Source organism: Hypanus sabinus, chromosome 13 (genome assembly GCF_030144855.1).
Source record: "Hypanus sabinus isolate sHypSab1 chromosome 13, sHypSab1.hap1, whole genome shotgun sequence".
Lineage (NCBI taxonomy): Eukaryota > Metazoa > Chordata > Chondrichthyes > Myliobatiformes > Dasyatidae > Hypanus > Hypanus sabinus.
In genome coordinates this window covers 62,011,136-62,035,495 of record NC_082718.1, presented here as the reverse complement: position 1 = coordinate 62,035,495, position 24,360 = coordinate 62,011,136, and the positions used below count along the sequence as shown (strand labels likewise).

The 24,360-nt window shown below is 42.0% G+C and overlaps 1 protein-coding gene across 1 annotated transcript in view; it reads right to left on the bottom strand.

Annotated features, from left to right (window-relative positions):
- Positions 1-945: 945 nt before the first annotated feature.
- Positions 946-24,360, bottom strand: part of plxnc1 (plexin C1) — a 229,139-nt gene continuing 205,724 nt past the window's right edge. The window contains exons 25-34 of the mRNA XM_059987740.1: positions 23,046-23,232; positions 13,190-13,296; positions 11,607-11,661; positions 10,591-10,631; positions 10,407-10,508; positions 8,031-8,194; positions 6,067-6,214; positions 2,510-2,650; positions 2,348-2,422; positions 946-2,143 (exon numbers count right to left, since the gene is read on the bottom strand). Of these exons, the coding sequence (XP_059843723.1) occupies positions 2,042-2,143; positions 2,348-2,422; positions 2,510-2,650; positions 6,067-6,214; positions 8,031-8,194; positions 10,407-10,508; positions 10,591-10,631; positions 11,607-11,661; positions 13,190-13,296; positions 23,046-23,232 (1,122 nt within the window). The 3' untranslated portion in view covers positions 946-2,041. The remainder of the gene's footprint in view (positions 2,144-2,347; positions 2,423-2,509; positions 2,651-6,066; positions 6,215-8,030; positions 8,195-10,406; positions 10,509-10,590; positions 10,632-11,606; positions 11,662-13,189; positions 13,297-23,045; positions 23,233-24,360) is intronic.

The window sequence follows — 24,360 nt, the reverse complement described above, 5'->3', positions numbered from 1 at the left end:
CCCTTCGGCCCTTGATGTTGTGCCGACTCATATATTCCTTAAAATAAAGTACTAAACCCACACTACCCCATAACCCTCTATTCTTCTTTCATCTATGTGCCTGTCCAAGAGGCTCTTAAATACCCCTAATGTTTTAGCTTCCACCACCATCCCTGGCAAGTCATTCCAGGCACCCACAACCCTCTGTGTAAAAAATTTACCCCTGATGTTTCCCCTAAACTTCCCTGACTTTGTACATATGCCCTCTGGTGTTTGCTATTCATGCCCTGGGAAACAAGTACTGGCTATCCACCCTATCTATGCCTCTCATAATCTTGTAGACCTCTATCAAGTCCCCTCTCATCCTTCTACACTCCAAAGAAAAAAGTCCCAGCTCTGCTAACCTTGTCCAGGCAACATCCTGGTAAATCTTATCTGCACCTTCTCCATAGCTTCCACATCCTTCTTATAATAATGTGACCAAAAATGAACACAATACTGTAAGTGTGGTCTCACCAGAGATTTGTAGAGTTGCAACATGACCTCTCTACTCTTGAACTCAATATCCCTGTTAATGAAGTCTAGCATCCCATAGGCCTTCTTAACTATCCTATCAACCTATGCAGTGACCTTGAGGGATGTATGGATTTGAACCCCAAGGTCCCTCTGTTCATCCACACTCCTAAGTAACCATTAACCCTGTACTCAGCCTTCTGATCAATACAGACAAACAGTATCTCTCTCATACTCTATATTATCTCCCTCACTGCATGGGGGATCTGCCCAAAATTGTTTACTCAAACCCCAGGTAGAACTTGAACCAGGGCTGATGAAAATGTGTTGCAGAGACCCATGGCTCTTTGGTCAGCATCACTTATTCATGCTGTAAAATTAATAAATATTTACTTTTTAAAGTAACCACACACAAATTAAAACAATGTATACACTGTAAATGTTTTACAAAAAGTCACTTCATAAGTGATTTCTTGTATTTATTCTGATAAAATATGGAAAATTCCAGATTTCATTTACTGGGAAGTAAGATGCCAACTAAATACAACAAAATTCAAACCTGCAGTGTGTTAAGTAATTTGCACATTGACACAAATTAATATGTAACATTGAGAATGAAAGGTACAAGATTACATTGTAAAGTAGAACGATTCAGTTAGTAGTTTGATTTAGTGCAAACACAATGAATAACTTTAGCAGTGCAGTTTTTGTTTTGGAATACAGTGTTAATAGCTATGTAATATAGAGACAAGAGATTCTGCTGATGCTGGAATGAAGCAACACACAAAATATGCTGGAAGAACTCAATAGGTTGACCTGTTTCCCTGGAGAGAGTCGATGCTGGGCTAAGACCCTTCATCGGTCCTGATCCTGCCTGACCTGCTGAGTTCCTTCAGCATTTTTTGTGTGTGCTATGTAAACATAATTTTTTAAAATTTATTTTACATAATTAACAATTGTGCAAAATGCATATTAGCTTAATTTTTAAATTTAACAGATTTCCCACAATAAAGTAAATTAACAAAAGACTACCGATGTTAGAATCCAGAACAGAGACAGAGACTGGAATAACTCAGTAGTTCAAACAGCTTGACCTGCTGTGTAAACCAAACCTTTTCAATTGAGTTTGTGTGCCAAACATGACTAGTTTTTCTTCCTACAGTTACCGCTTGACCCGCTGAGCATTAACAATATCTTCTTTCTTGATTTTAGATTTACAATACCTGCAGTTTTTTTCCTGATTTTTATTTGGGTGAAAATGTCCAGTTGACTTGTAGACTTAAACAAATTATACATTAAAATAGTGATTGTAGTAAAAATGTCGAACAGTATAAATCTTCAAGGAGTCAGAGCAGGAACCTTCCATTCACTGGTAGATTGGCTGCAGAGTTGTGCCCAGGTGGAGTGGCACCTGGTGACCAGTCTGGGCTGAATGTCTCTGTGGGCACCAAGCCATAGGGCAGGGGGCAGGAGTGGGAATGGGCACCGGAAGCCCAGCCATTGATGTGACCTGGGATCAAAGTCTGCAAATCCATGCCGAGGAGACAGCTCATTCCCATGCACAGGTGGACTTGTGGTGGAAGTACTCACGGATCTCTGAAATGGCTTCCCTCATGTCTTGCAGACCCTCATTCTCCGTTCTGCTTTCCAGCTGGAAAAATAAGCAGAGGTCGATAAGGGGAGTCAGTGTCACCCGGCTCACTCCCATGCCTCTCCCCAACTTTATTCACTGCCTTTGCCCTGAGTTTGGAGGGGGTTAGCAACACTAACAGAACACGTGTCAAAGAGTTCTTGGATTATCTGGCCTGTTAAATGATGTTGTGTTCAACCATTACGTCAATACAACGTCCATTACCTGAGCAGAATATTTTTGGATATATTTCCCTAGTTCAATCATCGCATCCTTTTCTTTAAATTCATTCTGATGTTTCTGAAAGGAAATAATCACATTGTTAAAATATTACCATCTGGAGATAAAATGAACTGGCTCAGGAATTTTTGGCTTAAAACTTAGTACCTGGGATTCCTCCATGAGAAAGATCTCCATCTCCTCCTTGCTCACTGAACCCAGATCAGCAATTTGCCGGTAATAGATTCTCACTTCCTCCTTGTAACGTGGAACATCTCTGGCATAAAGCACTTTATTTGTTGGAGAATGCTGAAAAGAAGTAACATGCATTTCTATTATGTCTTTTATAGTATCAGACAATGTCAATGAAATTTTACAGAAGTGCAGTAGCTGCTACAATGCTGCAACAGCCAATGAGCTCACAGTGAGGTAACAATATTATTCTGATGACCAAATAAATTCTTCAGATAAAAATAAGTTATTTGGATGTTGGAAATACTCAGTGTTTGTAGGGAGGAACATTAGGACAACTAATGCAACAATTAATTAAATCTGCAACCTGTTAGTTAATTTGCACATCGACACAAATTAATAAGACATTGAGAGTGAAAGGTATAACATGACATTGAGAAGTAAAAAGGATCGTTCAGTAGTTTGATTTAGTACAAACAGATCAATAATTTTAGCAGAGCTGTTTTTGTTTTGGAATACAGTATCCGAAAAGTTCAATCTGTTCTTGCTGATGGCGATTGAAATATCAGACAGGAAGTTGTGAATTAGCTCTGTTCCTTTTCAAAACTGTGCCTATGGTCTTCTTTTAAACCAAACCAACAGCAAAAAAGATCTTGGTTTAACATCTTATATAGAAAATGGCAGCTGCAGTGATGCTGTATTTCTTCCATCTTGGACAAGCTGCTCAGGGATCCAGAATGGGGTGTGAACCCATAATCTTCTCATTCAAACAACACTGAGCTAATCCTGAGAGGGTAATATATCCAAAGTTCAAAATGAATTTATTATCAAGGTGTGTAAACCATACACACTTTGTGATATCTTGAGGCAATAAATTTCAAGATTTATTGTAAAATTAATCTGGAGATTCACTTTGTTGCAGTCACCCACAGGAAAATAAAGAAACGTAATAGAATCAATGAAAAGCCATGTAATGAAGACTGACAAACATTCAATGTGCAAAAGAAGGACAGATCATGCAAATCTTGTCAGTTAAACACTGTAAATGAAACTGACCAGCCAAGATCTGACTGGACAGGGGAACAGCCTTAAGTAAAGGGCCCTCTCCTCTCCCATCCCTGTCATCTCAAACTTGTTACTGAATTAAATGCATCTCCTTCATACCTACTGTTAGAACAAGTTCGTTTATTGTCATCTAACGGTGTACCCACACAACATATATCACACACAGCACATAAACCAAAATATTATACCATAAATATGTTATAAAATATAATTTAAAATGCATGTAGTAAAGCACAGCACAGGTAGACAGTGAACAGCTGTCCCAATGATAGTCCGTGGTAGCCGGGTATTCATTAGTCTCACAGCCTGAGGGAAGAGGCTGTTACCCAGTCTGGCAGCCCTAGTCCTGATGCTTCTGTACCTCCTTCCTGACGATAGTGGGTCAAAGAGATTGTTGGATGGGTGGTAGGGATCCGCACCTATGCTTTGAGCCTTTCATCAGCAAAGCTGCTGGTAAATGGGGGTAAGGGAGGGAGATCTTGGCAGTTTTTACAGTACTATAATGTAATATAATATACTACTCTGATGCTACTCTGTCTTCTCGACTAGTGAGCGGGAGTTGTGGGTCCAAGTTAAGGTTGTCTGTTAGTGCACAACAAGGAACTTGGTGGTCTTCAGTCTCTCCATAGCAGAGCCATTGATGCGCAATAGAGAGTGGTCAGTCTGTGCCTTCCTGAAGCCCGTAATCAACTCTGTTGTCCAGGTTGACTCACCATTTGACAACCCTCTCTACTTGCTCTCTGTATGCTGACTCATCATTGTTGATGATACTGTAGTATCATCAGTGAACTTGATGCTGCAGTTTGAGCTGAACCTGGCAGTGCAGTCTTGAGTCAGCAGTGTGAACAGCAGTGGGCTGAGCACACAACCCTGGAGTACACCAGTGCTCAGTGTCATGGAGTGTGGGGGGTTTTCCATCAAGAAGTCCAAGATCTGGTTACAGAGAAGGCTGTTGAGTCCCAACGAGGACAGATTACCCATCAGCCTCTGATGATGTTAAACTACTTATGTAAAGAAAAGATAAAGACCGAAGATTAACTTTATTTGTCACATGTACTGCACATCGAAATATCAAAATATACCATGAAATGCGTCATCTGCATCCAGTCGGCGAGGATTGTGTTGAGCAGCTTGCAAGTGTCATCATGCTTCCTGTGGCATTATAGCATGCCCACAACTCACTAACCCTGTCCGTGTGTCCTTGGAATGTGGGAAGAAAGCGGAGCACCCAGAGGAAACCCACGTGGTCATGGAGAGAGCATACAAACTCTTTACAGAGAGCGGCAGAATTGAACCTTGGTCATTGGCGCTGTAATAGCTGTACACTAACCTGTACATTACTATGCTGCCCTACTTTATCTATGTTTTCAGACAGTCATTGAAAAGTACTCTTAATGTTAATTTAAATTTTTAAATTATAGTTCTATATTTTTAAATCTGAGCTCAATTTTCAGAAGCAAGCAGTGATGGGAACACAAGTTAATGTTGCCACAATATATGTGACAAAATCATCAATTCTGATTTTAATTTTAACCTGGTGTTAAGGCAGGAGCAATTATAATTTGGTTAGTCATTTAGCACTCGGTCATCCCACTTGATCCTGATCTTAATTAGTTCTTCTGAACAAGTAAAAGCAACACCCACAGTTAGAAAAGTAGACAAATTGAGAGCCCAGCATTGAACGTCTGGGTGAAATTATGGTACATTATCACACAAAATGCCTGAGGATTCAGCAGGTCAGGCAGCATCTTTGTTGTTCCATTTCTCTTGCCTTGTGGCACATCAGGCAGAATATTTTGCTGTTTCCTTAGCATTTTCTTTATGAGGCTGATTTGCTAGCTCAATGGTCAATCCAGCACAGATGGAATGCATGCAAAGAGGCAGCCAGGACCATCTGCCTCGAAGTCTGATGCCACGACACCACCACTGGCTGAAGGCAGCATCTTTGGAGGGGAATAAAGAGTTAACATTTTGGGCCAAGACCCTTCTTGACTACAGTAGGTTGCAAGATAGCAAGAATGCCAAGCAGAATGCGAAGGTAAGGTGTATGATGTTTGTGTAATGAATGTAAGTTGAGTATAAAAGGCAGGTTGAGTATATAAAGGGCACTTCTATCAAGGAAAGCAGATAAAGGCTGTTCCTGTGACAGAGTTCAATGAGCACAGACATTAATGGGATGTATCAAATGATTGGGTAAATAACTTTTAGAACGTATAATGGGAAAATTAAATGTGTGAGATATATGAAAGGCAGGCTTAGTCTGTAAAGTTCAGTTTATGGTACATTTTTATTATATATCAAGTGTAGGTGACGGATCTGTATACAGCTGGTTAGATGTATGAGAGGAGCTCTGTGACAAATGGGTGATTTAACTGACCAGGTGTATACTAGAGTGGGCCTCAATCAGTACGTATTCCACAGGTACCCAATTTATACTTCCAGTTTGATATCAGCTCTTACATAATTACCTTCCCAAGGTGTTGTGATGATAGGGAGAATGAATCCATGAAAGCCTGTGCAATGACAGAGAGGCAGCTGTCCAAGTGCGGGGTCTTCTCAATATCAAACACAAACTGTGGGTTCTTAATAATATTTATCCAAAAGCGGAGAGGGAGACTGGAAAAAGAGAATACATTGTTAAAACGTAGCCATGTCAATTGAAAAATTAGAACTTTAAGGATTATGCAATAACCTACACAAGGTCCTCAGAATAGTATTAGATAGTATTGTACCATTATCAGACAAGACCCCAACAATGGAGAAGATCACTGAAGGGATTCATATTAGCAGTGAGTGCCTTGGTTATTTGGATTGTCGGTGAGACTTGAAGTAGATTAGGAGACTGTTTCGCTGAGCATGTACACTCCGTCTGCCAGAAAAAGCAGGATCTCCCAGTGGTCACACATTTCAATTTTATTTCCCATTCCCATTCTGACATGTCAGTCCATGGCCTCCTCTACTGCCACAATGAGGCCACACTCAGGTTGTAGGAGCAACACCTTATATTCTTTCTGGGTACCCTCCAACCTGATGGAATGAACATTAATTTCTCGAACTTCTAGTAATTGCCTCCCCACTTCACCATTCCCCCCATTCTCATTTCCCTCTCTCAGCTTAACTCCTTATCTACTCAACTCCCCCCTCTGGTGCTCCTCCCCCTTTTCTTTATTCCATGGTCTTCCACCCTCTGCTATCAGATTCCCTCTTCTCTAGCCCTTCATCTCGTTCACCAATCAACTTCCCAGTTTCACCTACCACCTTGTACTTCTTCCTCCCCTCCCTCAACTTCTTTATCTGATTTCTCATCTTTTTCTTTCCAGTCCTGATGAAGGGTCAGCCCAACACGTTGACTGATTACTCTCTTCCATTGATGCTACCTGGCCTGATGAATTCCTCCAGCATTTTGTGTGTGTTGCTTGGATTGTAGATGGCCTAGACACTATGAAGAACCCATGCATGCCATACCTTTCAGCCAGTTGCTGAGTCCATCTTTTTCCACCCACTATCTGTTCTATAGGTCCACAGGTCTTCAGCAAGACCTCTGCCTCCAGGTTGCTGGAAAGTAGTTTCTTTTTGAGAAACATAAGGCTTCCAATGCCTTATGTCTGTTGTTAATTATCTAATCAATCTCCTGCTCAGTCTAATCAGCCCTGGTTCTTCCTAATAAAGCAGGGAAGAGTCTTGTCACCTCAGGGCAGTAGATACTGTGGCTCCTTTAAGCCAGGAGTCAATGGGTTGACTGGGAGCACTGTCTGCAAACAACTGCCTTTGTGAAGCCCTTTAGAGTCTCGACATTGGTTTTTTGCAGCATCTCTGTTGATGTTGGTGTACCTGGGTAAGGCGAGGAAGACTGAAGAATGAATTAGGTGGTACAGACCTTCTTCTATCTCCTGAACATCAGGTGAGGTTACATACACCTTCCAATCCTGTAAATTATATGTTAAACACAAGAGATTCTGCAAATGCTGGAAAACCAGAGGTACAAGCACAAAATGCTGGAGGAACTCAACAGTTCAGACAGCCTCTGTAGAGAGGAATAGAGTCAATGTTTTAGGCTGAGACTCTTCATCAAGACTGGAAATTAATGGGGAAGAAGCCAAAGTGAATGGGTGTGGAAGGTGGGAAGGAATACAAGCTGGGAGATGATAAGTGAAATCAGGTGAGGGAGAAGGTGTGTGGGTGGGGAAGGGGAATGAAATGAGGTAATAGGTGGAAGAGGCAAAAGGCTGAAGAAGAAGGGATCTGATGGAGAGATAGTAGACCACTGGAGAAAGGGAAGGACGAGGGGCTTTTGACCTCTGTCTCTTCATGAAGGTGAAATCATTCACTGTTGATTTCCAAGATGCATTTGAGACTTCCTGAACATTCAAAAGACATAAGGAAAACTTCAATAACTCTCAGTAAATGGATGCATTGGTTCAAGCTTCAATACCTATTCGTCTTCCAGATATGCAACACATCAGGATCGGTTATCTTCTTATTGTAAGCTTGCGCCTGCAATATATCGAAGATGTGCCGAATGGCAATAGGTGCTTTGGAATTTTGTATGCTCCAGATGCTTCTGAATAAATTCTCAACGTAAGGCTGAAGTGCAACCTGGAACAAGAAATCAGTGGTATGTGTGAAAGATGGAAAAAAGCTGGTATGTCAACACTTCCAACTGAAAACATCGAACCGTTGAGGGGGATGGACCATGTCTGATTGCAGGTAGCTGACGGGATGAATGGTATCACCAAAATTTGAAGGTCTGACTGAAGAAGTGCAATGAGAATAGCAAAAGGAAGGGTGAACTTACCATTATCTCATGTCTAGATGAATGCAGTGCCAACATTTTCAAGAAAATTGACATCATTCAGAACTAAGCGACCGACTTAATGAGCAGACCATCCAACCCCTAAACATTTATTCCCTCCATCAGAATGTGTCATCTACAAAATGCACTGCAGTTCTTCAACCAGGCCACTCCTACAGTGCCTCCCAAATCCTATCCTTCTGCCAACAAGGACAAGGGCAGCAGGCATATTAGAACATTATCAAGTTGAGCACTATCCTGACTTAGAAATATATCACCAGCCTTTCAATACCACACAAACTCAGTGTCCAGTGACACCTTGAAAGTACCTTTACAGTGAACAGGGAGTTGCCAAAGCACTGCCTTCTCCTTTGGGATTGGACTTGCTGTAAAAGTTCAGCTCCCCATAAATAAGCTCAAAAAATACTGCCTGAAATATGCAAACTGAGGTTGTGGATGTTTTAGAGTAATTCTTCTTAAAGATGTACTTTTTCTTGTGTTTTATCCATGTAGATTTGTTGCTCAAACTTATCTCACGACAGCCAGACAGCAGCAAAACAAATGGAGGGGAGCACGCAGGTGTGGAGCTAGACAGTTTGATGACATGATCAGTCTAAACATGGAAAGAGATTCTTTTCTGGATTGGGCGAGGGAATAAGGTGGTATACCAGAGACTTGTGGGGGCTACCATGTAAAAAAGGCTGGCAGGAGAGGGCTAATGTCCTGTCTCCCAGGTATGATGCCTTCTGTAGAACACAACAAATGTGGGAAGAAATGTGATATTTCTGGATAGGTATCAGACCAATGGTATTGAGCCATGGTTCTTCTACATATGTCAAGTTGAGTTCTACAGCACAACTAAATTATAGTTTATATTGCTAATGAAATAAGTATGCTGTGTCACAGAGCACTATTCACACATCCCCTCCTTCCTGACCAACCTTTCCATCCAACAGAGATGACCATGGCTCCCCTCATTCTACCAAAAATAGCCAGAAGAATAAAGGACAAGGGGGAAGAAATAAAGACCATAAGACACAGGAACAGATTAGGCTATTTAGCCCATTGAGGAAATGGAGCAGAAAAGTATAGTGCATTACAAGAGGAAGATATAATTGAGAGAAGGGAGGAAGAGAAACTTGGCTCTTGTGGGCTGCATGCAGGAAGGCAGTACATGGGTAATGAGTCAGAAGTAAGCATCTGTACGTCTGTCTACTGAAGACCCAAGAACCCTAACTGGGGAGTTTTTAAGAGAAGAAATTTACAATGATAGTTCTCGTACTGTCGGACCTGTCTGACAATTGCAGCTGAAATTGAGGATTGTGGAGTCTCCATCCCTCTCCTCTCACTGGAGCACAGAGTCAGCATGGTATCATAGTGGCGAGAGCATCACTTTACAGTTCCAGCTGTAAAATTGGGATTCAATTCCTGCTGCAGCCTGTAAGGAGTTTATACATTCTCCCCATGACTGTCTAGGTTTCCTCCCATGTTCCAAAGGCATATGGGTTAGGGTTAGTGAGTTGTTGGCATGTTATGTTGGCTCCAGAAACACGGCTGTTCAGAAGGAAACTTTATTGAATTGATTGATGCATACAACACATTTCACCGTATGTTTTGATGTACACGTGACAGATAAAGTTAATCTTTTCTTTACATCTTTCAAAGCATTATTGCTATTCTGTTACTTTGGACTCTCATGTTAATCCATTAGAGACTGGTTTCTGCCACTCAGGAGCGGAAAAATGTCTCCCGTTAGCAGTTTGCTGTCAAGAAGCAGCAACCCCACGTGGCATGGCTGCTGTTCATAATGAGCGACGGGGTGTCACTTGGGAGTACTGAAGTTACAATGGATCCTTAATGGACTTTAAAGTAAAGAGTCATAGAGCACTGCAGCACAGAAACATCCCGTTCAGCTCATATAGATTGTGCACATTGGTATTCTGCCTGGTCCCATGTTTTTCTGCACAAGTAGTTGTTAAATAAATATACAGTGAAGAAATAGCAATAGTATGGTACCTTGGAGGACAGCAGCTTTGTTAGATACATCTCTTTGACCTTGACCTTCTGTTTGCCTTGTTCTGGTACAGGAGATTCTACAGGTTCTGACTGTGGTGAGATCTAAAAAAGCAGAGCACTGTCACAAATAGAACAAATCACTGGAAATAGTGAGTAGAATTGAACTAATGTGCAAAATACATACCAAATGACAAAGATTGTCTGCAGACTCATCACCCACAGTAACTGGAAGAGGATGGTTTAGGACAATCTGTTAGTAATTTGGATGTAAAGGTTTAATTTTGAATTTTGTACTAAAGACAAGGGATATCAGTGTGGAGAATAGATCAGTTCCCAGGTTCAAATCCTTTGATGAATAAAGAACTGATATATATCAAACGATACGGCTGTTTCAAACCCTTTGGTTAGCCTGCCACAGCAGTTTTAATTTGGACTCAATTTATTTTCAGAATAGACAACACAATCTAACATACATAGGGTTGGCAGCATTGTACTTCTGCTACTAGACTAAGAATCCAAAGACTGACAGCTCATATCCACTGTGCCAAATTACAAAATTGAAATTGTAAATGAAATTTGAGCAATTTATGGGTTTGTGTCTGAATTGTGACCAAGAGAACTGTCACTTTTTTGTCAGACCTAGTTCATCTGTCTTTATCAAGGAAAGGTACATTCCAATGGAACTTGGACTGGTCAGTAGGTTACTCTAATCTCATACTACATGGTAGAATCTGGCTGTAGTCAGGGCAACAAGGCATGGAAAAGAGATAGCATCACATCTATATATTGCCTCAGTTAGGAACAAATTTTAAAGAAAGTGAAGATTTAGAATTAAATTCTATTTAGAATATCCAAAATTCTTTAAGAACAAAGGATAAGACATAAAAGGCTCGTTATTACCTGGACCTAATGTGAGTAAATAGATTAATGCTCACAGATACAATAGGGTGAGCTGACGAATTTGCTACAGAGTTGTACAACTCTATGACAATATAATTAATACTTTCCCCAGGTGTACTTCCATCTGAGGTTTTACAGCACTAACCAGAAGCACAACAACAATTCACTGTTTTATATTTTCATGTAGCACCTCCAGGAAGTGAAACTTTCATAGCCTTTAATGAGCTATTTGATGAAACATTTATTGAGATTCAAGACATATAATCAATTATTTTGAAGATTAATGATAGTATATTTTACCTGGATTTGAATCTCTTGCTCTTCTTACCACAACTACTGATGCTCCATTTGGAATCTGAACAATTTGTAAGAATGAAAGGTTACTGACAATGTTAACTACATAAGCACTTCATTTCTCATCATTTATTTCCCCATGTTGCTCTCATAACCTTCTATCACAATACCTTATTTCTGTCTCGAATACGCTTCCTCTCTAACTCTCCTCCCTTTTCATTCTCTGTTCTCCATCTTCTTCCATAACCTTTCCCACCAATTCACCCGTTCACCTTACCATTCCTTTGATAACCTGGTTGTTCTCTCCCTTCTTAATCTGTTCTCACACTTGTCACTGCTCTCCACATAACTCGATTGTCTCTTAATAGACCGACAAGCCTCCTCCACCTGTTCACCTTGTGCCCATTACCTACACTTCCTTCTACACAGTATCTCATTCCCTCCTCATCCTGTAATCATCTCTATCACTTCCTTGTAGCCTCTTTACTTTTTGCCCTTGTTTATCCCACTGTAAGCTGTTGTTTTTCATCTTTAGTTGTTGCTCTTTCTCCCAACCTGTTCCTTCTTGAAACATCTCTTCCTTTCCTCACTATAACCTCCACTTTTCTTTACCCATGACCACCTCTTCCTTTCCCTTAAAACCCACTTCTCAGAACCTCAATATCCCCTCTTCTATTGTCTTATTCTCTCTCCCTCTAATCTCCTATGCCATTTCCCATCATCCCCTCTTCCCTTCCCCATTGCCTCTTCTTCCCCATACTTCTTTTCCCTTTTCCTAAACCGCTCCCTTCCCATCAATCCAGTCTCTCCCTTCTTCTCATAACCTCCTTTTTCCTTTCTCTGGTAACCTGCTCTCATCCCTCTGATCCCTTCTCGAGTGCCATTCTTACATTTTTGCTCAAAACTTGTATTCAATATTTTTCCCCAAATCTCCACCACTTGTTCCCCTCCATAATCAGTTCTCCTCACCCCATACCTAACAGTCTCCTCCCTTCATCTCTTCACCCCTCCTACTTGTGCCCCCACATCAGATTCTACTTAGCTCCTTTGCAACAAAGATGTGCTACAAATTAAAAGTGGCTGATGAATTATATGGACCTCCTAAGAGCAGGAGCAGAATTAGGCCATTCAGCCAATTGATTCTGCTGTGTAATTCCATCATGGCTGATTTATTGTCCTTCTCAACTCCATTCTCCCACCTTCTCCTTGTAACCTTTGATACCATTACTAATTAAGGAACTGTCAAACGCTACTTTTAATGTACTCAATGACGGCCTACACTGCTGTCAGTAACAATGAATTCCATAGATTAGGGATATTCTCCTATTCTGAGCTGTGCCCTCTGGTTCTAGACTCTACCACTGTAGGAAACTTCTTCTCCATGTCCACTGGATCCATGCCGTTCCTTGATAGGTTTGAATGAGATCCACTCTTGTTCTTCTAAACTCCAGTGAGTACAGGCCAAGAGCCATCAAACGTTCGTCATATGTTAACCCTTTCATTCCCACGGTAATTCTCGTGAAGGAGCTCAAAACTGCTCCTAATACTCCAAAGCCATATAACGCTTCAGCATTACATCTTCAACATACACAATAATGGCTCAAAGTGTTTATCTTCTTCACATCCGCTTCAAGGACTTGCGTTGACTGATCAATATCTTGTAGTAGTCTTCGGTGTGTTCCATTTATAATATGCTCTGGAGCAAACACAGAATTAGTAAAGTGATCACTAACTGGTCATATTCAGATCAAACTTTATTTTAAGAGTAATGTGTGTATTATAAATAATGAGCATCATTAATATTGTTTGAAACTGATATTCATTCTTAAAAGCAAAACAATTCACTTTTTATAATAAATGAGATAAAGTGTGTAATAGTTGTTTTAAGGTAGTAGTGAAATAAAATAATTACTTAAAAAAAAAATCTTATTATCAAAAAGGCTTGACAGAGTATGTACTTCGTGAGGCAGTTGGTAAAAGTCCATCTTCGCCAGAACATACTGGTACACTGCCATTCTACACTGGTAAAACTCCATCTTGGCCAGAACATACTGGTACTCTGCCATTCTACACTGGTAAAACTCCATCTTGGCCAGAACACACTGGTACACTGCCATTCTACACTGGTAAAACTCCATCTTCGCCAGAACATACTGGTACACTGCCATTCTACACTGGTAAAACTCCATCTTCGCCAGAACATACTGGCACACTGCCGTTCTACACTGGTAAATCTCCATCTTGGCCAGAACATACCGGTACACTGCCGTTCTACACTGGTAAAACTCCATCTTGGCCAGAACATACTAGTACACTGCCATTCTACACTGGTCCCCCAGAACACACTGGTACACTGCCATTCTACACTGGTAAAACTCCATCTTGGTCAGAACATACTGGTACACTGCCATTCTACACTGGTCCCCCAAAACATACTGGTACACTGCCATTCTACACTGGTAAAACTCCATCTTGGCCAGAACACACTGGTACACTGCCATTCTACACTGGTAAAACTCCATCCTGGCCAGAACATACTGGTACACTGCCATTCTACACTGGTAAATCTCCATCTTGGCCAGAGCACACTGGTACACTGCCATTCTACTCTGGTAAAACTCCATCTTGGCCAGAACATACTGGTACACTGCCATTCTACACTGGTCCCCCAGAACACACTGGTACACTGCCATTCTACACTGGTAAAACTCCATCTTGGCCAGAACATACTGGTACACTGCCATTCTACACTGGTAAATCTCCATCTTGGCCAGAACATACCGGTACACTGCCATTCTACACTGGTAAAACTCCATCTTGACCAGAACATACCGGTACACTGCCATTCTACACTGGTAAAACTCCATCTTCGCCAGAACATACTGGTACACTGCCATTCTACACTGGTAAAACTCCATCTTGGCCAGAACATACTGGTACACTGCCATTCTACACTGGTCCCCCAGAACACACTGGTACACTGCCATTCTACACTGGTAAAACTCCATCTTGGCCAGAACATACTGGTACACTGCCATTCTACACTGGTAAAACTCCATCTTCGCCAGAACATACTGGTACACTGCCGTTCTACACTGGTAAATCTCCATCTTGGCCAGAACATACCGGTACACTGCTGTTCTACACTGGTAAAACTCCATCTTGGCCAGAACATACTGGTACACTGCCATTCTACACTGGTCCCCCAGAACACACTGGTACACTGCCATTCTACACTGGTAAAACTCCATCTTGGCCAGAACACACTGGTACACTGCCATTCTACACTGGTAAAACTCCATCTTCGCCAGAACATACTGGTACACTGCCATTACACTGGTAAATCTCCATCTTGGCCAGAACATACCGGTACACTGCCATTCTACACTGGTCCCCCAGAACATACTGGTACACTGCCATTCTACACTGGTAAAACTCCATCTTGGCCAGAACACACTGGTACACTGCCATTCTACACTGGTAAAACTCCATCTTCGCCAGAACATACTGGTACACTGCCATTACACTGGTAAAACTCCATCTTGGCCAGAACACACTGGTACACTGCCATTCTACACTGGTCCCCCAGAACATACTGGTACACTGCCATTCTACACTGGTAAAACTCCATCTTGGCCAGAACACACTGGTACACTGCCGTTCTACACTGGTAAAACTCCATCTTGGCCAGAACATACTGGTACACTGCCATTCTACACTGGTCCCCCAGAACACACTGGTACACTGCCATTCTACACTGGTAAAACTCCATCTTGGCCAGAACACTCTGGTACACTGCCATTCTACACTGGTAAAACTCCATCTTCGCCAGAACATACTGGTACACTGCCATTCTACACTGGTAAAACTCCATCTTGGCCAGAACATACCGGTACACTGCCATTCTACACTGGTCCCCCAGAACATACTGGTACACTGCCATTCTACACTGGTAAAACTCCATCTTGGCCAGAACACACTGGTACACTGCCATTCTACACTGGTAAAACTCCATCTTCGCCAGAACATACTGCTACACTGCCATTCTACACTGGTAAAACTCCATCATGGCCAGAACATACTGTTACACTGCCGTTCTACACTGGTAAATCTCCATCTTGGCCAGAACATACCGGTACAATAGACAATAGACAATAGGTGCAGAAGTAGACCATTCGGCCCCTCGAGTCTGCACCGCCATTCTGAGATCATGGCTGATCATTCACTATCAATACCCAGTCCCTGCCTTGACCCCATATCCCTTGATTCCCCTACCCATCAGATATCTATCTAGCTCCTTCTTGAAAGCATCCAGAGAATTGGCCTCCACCGTCTTCCGAGGTAGTGCATTCCACACCTGCACAACTCTCTGGGAGAAGAAGCTCTTCCTCAATTCTGTTTTAAATAACTGACCTCTTATTCTCAATCCATGCCCTCTGGTACTGGACTCTCCCAACATCTGGAACATATTTCCTGCCTCAATCCTATCAAATCCTTTAATTATCTTAAACGTTTCAATCAGATCCCCTCTCAATCTCCTCAATTCCAGCGTGTACAAGCCCAATCTCTCCAATCTCTCTGCGTAAGACAGCCCTGCCATTCCAGGAATCAACCTAGTGAATCTACGCTGCACTTCCTCAACTGCCAGAATGTCCTTCCTTAAACCTGGAGACCAAAACTGTACACAATATTCCAGGTGTGGTCTCACCAGGGCCCTGTACAAATGCAAACGGACATCCTTGCTCTTGTATTCAATTCCTCTTGTAACAAAGGCCAACATTCCATTTGCCCTCTTCACTGCTTGTTGCACTTGCTCATTCACCTTCATTGACTGGTGAACTAGGACTCCTAGGTCTCTTTGCATTTCTCCCTTACCTAACTCTACACCGTTCAGACAATACTCTGCCCTTTTGTACCTGCTTCCAAAGTGGATAACTTCACATTTATTCACATTGAATGACATCTGCCAAGTATCTGCCCACTCACCCAGCCTATCCAAGTCTCCCTGTATTCTCCTATCGTCCTCTTGGCCAGAACATACTGGTACACTGCCGTTCTACACTGGTAAATCTCCATCTTGGCCAGAACACACTGGTACACTGCCATTCTACACTGGTAAAACTCCATCTTGGCCAGAACATACTGGTACACTGCCATTCTACACTGCCATCAGAGTGCATCCTCACACCAGCCATTACTGTCTGATTTGGTGCAGCATCCAACACAATGTACAAAAACTGCTGTGAACTCTCAGGTCACTGGCTGCAGTCTACCATCACTGCAGTATTTGTATGTGTCCAGGACAAAGAAACAGACAGAGAGAAACATTGCAAACATGGCCCACCCAGCAACCTTGACTTTTCCAAAAAGATGGTGTGCACTTGTTGTTTTAATATCCCTAGGTTGCTTTAAAAATAACAGATTGTGTTACATTACAGAACTTATCCAAGAGGTTGGCTTTACACTTTTTTTTTAAAGAGAGGAGGAGTGCAAGCCATATTTGTCCTGTTTTAGGCCCAGGGTATTCCTGTTTAACACAGTGACTCCATTTTCAGCATGAACAGGCATCATGAAGAAGGGGAAATGGTCAGCAAGAAAGGATCTGCGTAAGTGGTGGGACTCCCAGAAAGATCTGAATGGGGGGAGTTGTGGGTGGGGATGGGATTAACTAGGTCATGAGTTTTTGAGGCTGGTGACTAGTGGTGTGCACTAGGTCATTTGTAAATTGTTATCTATAGTACTGTGCACAAGCCTTAGGCACATATATATAGCTCAGGTGTGTAAGACTTTCACAGTACTGTGGTAATTTAACGTATTGCACTGTACTGGTGCCACGGGAAAACCCACAAATTTCATGTCATATGTGAGTGATGATAAACCTGATCCTGATATGGGTCTCTATCGTGGACTGAGAGTGGAAAGGGAGAGGAGACGGAGTGAGAAACATTGGAGAGACATTCCATAATGATCAATAAACCAATCACTTGGAATCAAACGATCTTGCCTGGTGTCTGTATCCACGCCACCCCCAGTCTCGACACTCTTCCGTTATGCGCCCTACACCTCTTCTGCGGTGCTCCAACATTGCCATTCCCAACATCCTTTGCTCCCACCAGATTTACAAACTTGCTCTCCACCCCATGTTGACAAATACAGTACTGTGCAAAAGTCATAGGCATCCCAGCTATATAAGACTTTTGCAAAGTATTGTATAACAACGATCTGGATGATAATGTGGTAAACTGGATCCTCAAATATGTGGATGACTTCAAGATGGGGAGCATAGTAGACAACAAGGCTATCTATCAAAACTTACAAAATGATTTGGACCATCTAGGAAAATGGGTGGAAAAGGAATTTAGTGTCAGGTTTTGCACTTTGGTAGAAAAAAATAGAGTAGGATTCACCCAGTGAATTTAGGGCACTGAGGAATGTGCTGGAACAGAGTGATCTGGGAATACAGACCCCTGATTCCTTGGAAGTGGTGTCACAGGTAGATAGGGTAATAAAGAGAGTTTTTGGCACATTGGCCTTCATACATCAAAGCACTTTATACAGGAGTTGGGATGTTAGGGTGAAGATCTATAAGACAATGAAGAAGCCTAATTAAGGTATTGTGTGCCGTTATGGTCACCTACCTACAGGAAAGACTCAATAAATTTGGAAGTATACAGAGAACACTTACAAGGACTTTGCTGGGACCTGAGTTATCTGAGGATATTGTGTCGTAGCTGTCTAGATACGCAAGCCTGGGGAGTACAATATTGAGCTGTTGCCAATGTAGCAAGCTCCCCTTCTCCGTGCATCTGATGCACCCAAAGGAACGGCAGAAACCAATACAGTTTAGTACCAGCAGTGTAGCAGGAGTTGCCAGTCAGCATTGAACTCAACGTAGGGCTGCCCTGGGGTCTCCGTTCCGGATTTTTCCTTCAGGGTTTACTCTCGAAGCCTTCCCCATGAGCGGGTGTAGCCTCAAGGCAGCAGAGGTTTGAGATGAGAGTTTTCCTTCTCCTAGGTGAGCTACCAACCATGACTGACAAGCCCCAGCTGCCTGAAGCAACTGACTTTAAGGCGCCAATAACCGGCCTTTGCCCCTTCTCCTGTCAGTAGAAACAGTTCCATTGGGTTTAGTAGCTAAGCCACACGTGAAGGTCAGGAGCTGGACTTGGTTGCCAGAGGCTATTTGAGGCGCACGCCATTGGGAGCATTTAATAGGCAGTGGGAGATTGTCCCCATTACCGCCCCTGGCTATAACAACCTTAAGGAGTTATAGGGAAAGGTTAACTAGGCTAGAACTTTATTCCCTGGATGGTGAGTATAAAGGGAGATTCTGAGGTTGAGTGAGACTAGAACTAGAGTCATATGTTAAGGGTAACAGGCGAAATACTTAAAGGGAACTTCTTCACTCAGTGGGTGGTGAGAGTGTGCAACAGGCTTCCAGCATTAGTAATGGATTGACTTCAGGTTTGATTTCAGCATTTAAAAGAAGTTTAGATAAGTACATGGATGGGAGGGATATGGAGGACTATGGTCCTGGTGCAGGTTGATGGGAGTAGGCAAAATAATAGTTTGGCATGGACTAGATGAGCCAAAGGGTCTAATTTTGTGTTGTAGTGCTCTATGTATTCATGATTCAAAGTCTCTTAACTTCCCCACACAACCTCTTTGATAATATCTCGTACTATAATATTTCCTGCTCTATGGCTCAGTTGTAATAATTTTGTCACACAATTTTCCCAAAATAAAAGTAAGCAACTCTGAAAGCTGTTACAGAAATAGTAAAGGTAAATATGGAAGGATATCATGGACAGAGAAAGGATTGTAGTGGGACTGTCTTTAGATAGTTTTGCTAAGTTAAAGGTATTATTGAAATGTAAATTATTGTTTTAACTTTTATATGTTTAGTAACAAAGACCTTTATAATACCAGCCAAAAAGGAATATGCTGTAATCTAGACTCTACAACCAATTGGGCTCCACAACGGGAAGTTGAAATAGCTAGACATCATTGGCACCTGCCTGCCCACCGCCAAGAACATAGATACAGAAAAGTGTTGGGAAAACACCAACAATGTCATGAATGCTCCCATCCATCGTGCTCATAGTCTGTTTGTCCCACTCCCAGGCTTTACAGTATTCATCCAAATACAGTTACTTCTAGCCATCAGGCTGATCAGCACCACCACCCATTAACCCACCCTGGTAGACTTGCCATCACCACTGCTTTATCTTTTCCTGTCAGAGTCAATGTACGGACAGATATTTCTGTACCTAACATAAGGTCAGCCAATGTATAGAAGCTAATCTTGTGTATATATGGCCACACTCAACAGTTACTTGTACATTGTGCTTTATAGGATGCTTTCATATTTATATTAATTGTGTTTTTATGCTTACTGTGTTTTTTGATGTTGCATTGGATCTGGAGTAACAATCATTTTGTTCTCCTCTATACTCGTGTACTGAAGAATGACAATAAGTGACCTTGAATACTGCAACAGCCACAATCATTGGAGGCAAAAGGACATTTCAGGTTGAGTTCTGCATCAGGGCCGAGAGGAAACAGAAAAGAGAGTTGGTACAATACAGTCCTGATGAAGGGTCTCGGCCTGAAACGTTGACTGTACTTCTTCCTATAGATGCTGCCTGGCCTGCTGTGTTCCACCAGCATTTTGTGTGTGTTGTTTGAATTTCCAGCATCTGCAGATTTCCTCGTGTTTGCGTGGTACAGTACATAGCACCTTGGGGATGCAGCAGTATGACAGAAGTTTCTAAGTGATAGGTGGAACAAGACTGGGAGGGAATGATGGAGTCACTTGTGGGAAGGGGAGAAGGAGAGGAGAGTTAAAATGATGTGCAACTGAAAGCTTGAATGAGCCACTGTGGACAGAGTCCAGATGTTCCACAAGATGGTCACCTAATCTATGCATGGTTTTACCAATAAAGAGGTGGTCACAGCATGATCACTGAATGGAATAGAATCTTTGTTTCTCCTTAGGAGAGGCAGGTCTCTGGATGGAGGTGAAGAGACAGGTGTAATACCTCTTATGGTTGCAGTTGTAAGGGCCAGGGTAGGGGTGAAATTGGAGGGGGTGGATGAGCAGGAAAGGAATCCAAAAGGGAGCAGTCCCCCTGGCAAACAATGGGTAGTGAGCAGGAAAGGACGTTGGGGAGAAGCAAAGATATGACTAATTATGGGATCACATTGGAGTTGCTGGTAATGATGGAGGATGATGTATTGGATATGGTGTCTGATGGGGTGAAAAGTGAGGACGAGGAGAACTCCATTGCTGTTCTACCTGAGATAGGGTTGTGGGGGGTAAGGGTGGTCAGAACAGATGTGTGGGAAATGTGGCAAGTACATGTGATTAATGATTAAAGATGAGCTTATTTGTCATGTGTACTTTGAAACACAATGAAATGTGCCATTTGTGTCAAATCAAATCAGCGAAGGTTGTGCTGGGCAGCTCACAAGTGCTACTCTGTTTCTGAGCACAACTCACTCTAACTGTAGATCTTTGGCAAATGGGAGGAAGCCAGAGCACTTGGAGAAAACCCACATGATCACGGGGAGAACACAGAAACTCCCTACAGACAGCGGCAGTTATCTTATAACTGGTGCTGTAAGGCATTGCACTATTGCTACACCATTGCGCCATCCCATGTGGGGCTTAATCAACTACAGCAGAGGGAAGGAAAAGGATATTTCAGAAGCTTTAGAGTAGAAGGTCTCACCTTGAGAACATATGAGGAGGAGGTGGAGAAATTGGGAAAATTGATGGCATCTTTACAAGTAGGTGTGACATGAGAGTTGGTGGTTCCTGGAGGATAACAATAACTAAACTGTCTCATAAGATGGAGACAGAAAGATCCTGAAAAGTAAGTTTCAGAGATGTCCAGGTGAACTTGAGAATAGTAGGAGGTTTTACTTGTCTCTTCATCAACCAAGGTCCTAAATAGGCAGTCCAGAAGTGGCAAAGATTCACCTCCAGCTCTTTCAACCAGACCCAAGCTGTAGTGAAAAAAATTGTAGACTAGGCAACTGTTTAGTGGCACACAAATGCTTTGTCTGCACTGATCAACTCCAGCTTCCAGCTGCTTGTTATTTTAACTCTCCTTCCACCCCACTCTTCCAACTGATTCCATCGACCCATCACCCCATCTCATCTGGTTCCACCTATCACCTACCAACTACCAGAAGCTACCCCAACCACTCCTGCTCTCAGCATACTGCTACAAATTTGCAACTTTCCCGTTTCCTCTCAGTTCTGATGTAGGGGGTTGAAACATCAACTTACACCTTTGCCTCCGCAGGCGCTGCTAGACACAATGTGTTCTTTCAGCACTATTTTTGTTTTAGACTTTGTAATACTCTGAGGTGTGATTAACTTGATCAGTGGGAATATTTCATAACCACTCCTAATGATAAGATCATATAACCAGATATAAAACTAGTGATCAGAGGCTAGAGATTGTTCAAGTAACCAATGTAGGTCTTATTACCATTCAGTGTATCAGTGTTTATTTCTGATTTTGTGCTGGAGTTAGAACATGGAGGATTGAAGACTAATCAGGCCCTTCAGTTCACAATGTTGTGCCAACCTTTTAACCTACTCTATAATTAACCTCATCTGTCCCTTCTACATAGCCCTCCATTTTCCTATCATTCATGTGCCGCTCTAAGAATTTTCTAAATGTCCCCAATATATTTGCCTTTACAGCCATCTCTGACATCCACCCTTTAGATTACGGCAAATCTTTCCTGCAATTACCTTAAATTATTCATATTATTGAGATACAGGTCAGAATAGGTTCTTCTGGCCCTTCGATTTGCACCACCTAGCAATCCCCGATTTAACCGTCGCCTAATCATGGGACAATTTACAATGACCAATTAACCTACCAAGTGGTATGTCTTTGAACTGTGGGAGGAAACTGGAGCACCCAGAGGAAACCTATGTGGTGATGGAGAGAACATACAAACTCATTACAGGCAGCAGCAGGAACTGAACCCAGGTTGCCTGTACTGTAAGGTGCTGTGCTAACCACTACGCCCCTTGTACTAGTTACTTCCACCTTGGGAAGAAAGTTTCTGACTATCCACTCAATTTATGCCTCCTATCATCTTGTACATCTCTATCAATTTGCCTCTCATCCTCCTTTATTTCCAAAGAGAAAAGCCCTAGCTCACTCAACCTTTCCTCATGCTCTCTAATCATGGTAAATCCCCTTTGTTTCCTCTCTAAAGCTTCTACGTCCTTCCTGTAATAAGTTGACTGGAACTGAACACAATATCCCAAGTGTGGTGTAACCAGGGTTTTATAGAGCTGCAACATTACCTCATAGATCATGAACTCCATTCCCTTGACTAATGATGGCCAATTAACACTATCAATTAGTGCAGCAGTTGTTCTAATAAAAATGGAAGAATGGCGAGAAATATTACCTAGGTCGATATCTTCCTTTTGAAACCTTTGGGAGTAACCATATTTATTGAAGAAGGTCTCAAAAATCTTCTCCTTTACTTGTCCTATAGTGTCGCAGTTCAAAACATCCAATTCAAAACCGGAATTGTTGTCCTGATCATTTTCAATGTCAGCTTCAGTGTTCAATTGAAATGAAACATCTAATTTCTGCCAAGAGAAGGATTATATCAGGGTGAGATCCACATTACTCAATTCATCAGAGAGCAACAGTACAACTATGAATGAAGCATTTCTTGCTTATGTTAGTAGAAAACTGTGCAACAGGAATTCATAACTGTGTTGAAGAACACTGTTTATGTAGAATTGCCTTGGTTCAAACTATGGTTAGCTGACACAAATAAAAGAACAAGAAAAGTTTTGGGTCAAGTAAACAGATCACTCCATAACCAACACATTATCTTCTGCAACCTGCCATCTCCAAAGAGATCCTATTACTAAACATATCTTTACCTCCCCTCCTCCACTTTCCACAGGAATCTCTCCTTCCATGATTCCTTTTTCCATTTGTCCTCTTTGTTCTCCCTCCAGGCACTTATCTCTGCAAGCAGTCTAACTGTTACACCTGCCCATACACCTCTTCTCTCATCTCCACTCAGGGCCCCAAACAATCCTTCCAGGTGAGGCAACACTTGACCTGGATTAGAAAGGCTGGCTCTACTACAGAAGTCAAACTGGACACACTGGAGGCTGTGGTAGAATAAAGGACCCTACAGAAAACCCTGGCAATTCTGGACAATGTTTCTCACCCTCTGCATGCTACTTTGGCTGAAGAAAGGAACACATTTAGTAATAAACTAAGACAACTATGCTGCTCCAAAGAGTGCTATAAATTACATCATTTAGACAGAGACATAATGTAAAGAATTTTACTCCTCATGTATGTGAAGGATGGAAAAAATAATTCAATTCAATTCCAAAGAATGAGGGGTGACCCCATCAAAATCTGTCAAATGTCAATAGAGTGAATGTAGAAAGGATGTTTCTTGTGGTAGGGGAATCTAAGACCTGAGGACACAGCTTTAGAATAGAGGGGAAACCTTTTAGAATGGAGATGAAGAGGAATTTCTTTAGCCAGAGTGGTGAATCACTGCAGTTTGCCTATCACCACAATAGGTCTACGGCGGATGTGATTTCATGGCTCTTCATGCAGCCTTGGAACATCTGGACAAAACAAATTCCTATGTCAGGATGCTGTTTATTGACTACTTCTCAGCATTTAACATCACAATCTGTGCAGATTGGAAATAAGCTATCTGGAAAGTGGATGAAGGCAAG